Below are 1486 nucleotides of genomic sequence, written 5' to 3'. Positions count from 1 at the left end.
AAACACTAACAGAGACGGTTTTAATGAGTTTTATGTTGTTTCTGCCCAGTTTGAAGTGTTTTATGACCTATCTAAATATATAAAATATATAAAATTACTGTTTTTGTCAATGGAGTCTGGTTGGCTGTAGCATCCATCGTTTACTCAAATTTAAAAATATTGTACTTTTTACTCCACTACAAATATTTGATGCTTACGAGTTACTTTACAAACCATTATTTAACATATAAAAGATATTTTATATTCTGACTTTTCCAAGTCAGAAAGTGACCTTCTGAACAGCTGCTACTACTCACCCGTATGTAGTTAGCATTGATGTAGGAGCTCAGCAGGTCGTTGCAGTTCTTCGACTTCAGGATCACTCTGGAGTGAGGGTCTAGGACACACGGCGAGGAGAGGAGGCGAGGACACAAAGGACAAGAAAGGTTTAGATCTTTACATTTGGGCTGTTGTGGGCACTTACCTTTAACCTCTATTTAGTCTTGATTTGATCCAGACCTGCTTTTAGACTTGTTCTAGTCTTTACTTTGTCTCAGGACGGTTTGAGACTCATCCTGGACTTCATCCCGACCTTCTTTAAGCTCTGTCTTGATCTAGTTTCAAGCTCTTTTAGTATCAGAGTTGGATTGATCTTGACCGTCTTTTAGACCTGGTCTCGAGTCTCTTTAAAAACTCAGGCTTGACGTGGTTTCATGCCTGTTTAAAACTCAGTCATGATCTGCTTTTCGACTTTGTCTTTGATTTGGTTTTAAGCTCTTCAGACTTTAAGCTGGGTGAGACTCGAGTCCCTTTAAGACTTGGTTTTGACTCGATCTTGACCTAATTTTAAACTTGGTCTCAAGTCTCTGTTAAACTCATTTTTGATTTGGTTTCACGCCTGTTTTAAACTCGATCTTGACATTATCCTGATCTGTTTTTAGACTTGCTCTCCAGCCTCTTTTAGACTTTGATAGACTTGGTTTCAAGCCCCTCCTGGACTCAAACTGGACCTGGTCCTGACCACAGTCCTCTCCACATAGAAACTTGAACACAGGAAGCAGTTTGATTGACAGCGGCTCTAGGTGAGCATTCCTTACACTTGATTGGCCGGAAGGAAGGAAGGAACACCCCCCCCCGCTTACTGTTGTATTGATAACCCCGCCCCCTCTCCAAAACATAGGTACACATACTAAAATCATTGTGTGTGTGTGTGTGTGCGTTACATAAGGTCCTAATCAGGCCGAATGTTTGGCTGGCTGTGAGAACAAACTGTGCTCTGAGGAAAATGCATTGTTCGAGTGTGTGTGTGTGTGTTCAGGGAAGAGGGAGGTGCGATATTAGCTGTCCTTGGGGTTGTTGGCCTTTGACCTTAAGCCCCTCCCACATAGTAAAACAACTTCCTGGTTCAACAGGAAATGAGAGATAAGGGCTTAAGGTTTTGGAAAATGTTTCTGTTTCTTAGCAACACTGACATTATTTCTATAATCACACACACAGACACACACAC

At 41.3% G+C, this 1486-nt stretch overlaps 1 protein-coding gene across 1 annotated transcript in view; it reads right to left on the bottom strand.

Annotated features, from left to right (window-relative positions):
• The window catches only part of ptprr (protein tyrosine phosphatase receptor type R), a gene marked incomplete in the record, with an annotated part of 22425 nt that overhangs the window by 5294 nt on the left and 15645 nt on the right, over window positions 1-1486 (bottom strand). Inside the window, 1 exon segment of the mRNA XM_035674806.1 lies at window positions 297-376. Within this exon segment, the coding sequence (XP_035530699.1) occupies window positions 297-376 (80 nt within the window).

Source organism: Morone saxatilis, unplaced genomic scaffold (assembly GCF_004916995.1).
Source record: "Morone saxatilis isolate NCDOM2014 unplaced genomic scaffold, NCSU_SB_2.0 Contig10, whole genome shotgun sequence".
NCBI lineage: Eukaryota > Metazoa > Chordata > Actinopteri > Moronidae > Morone > Morone saxatilis.
This window is presented reverse-complemented; position numbering and strand designations above follow the sequence as displayed.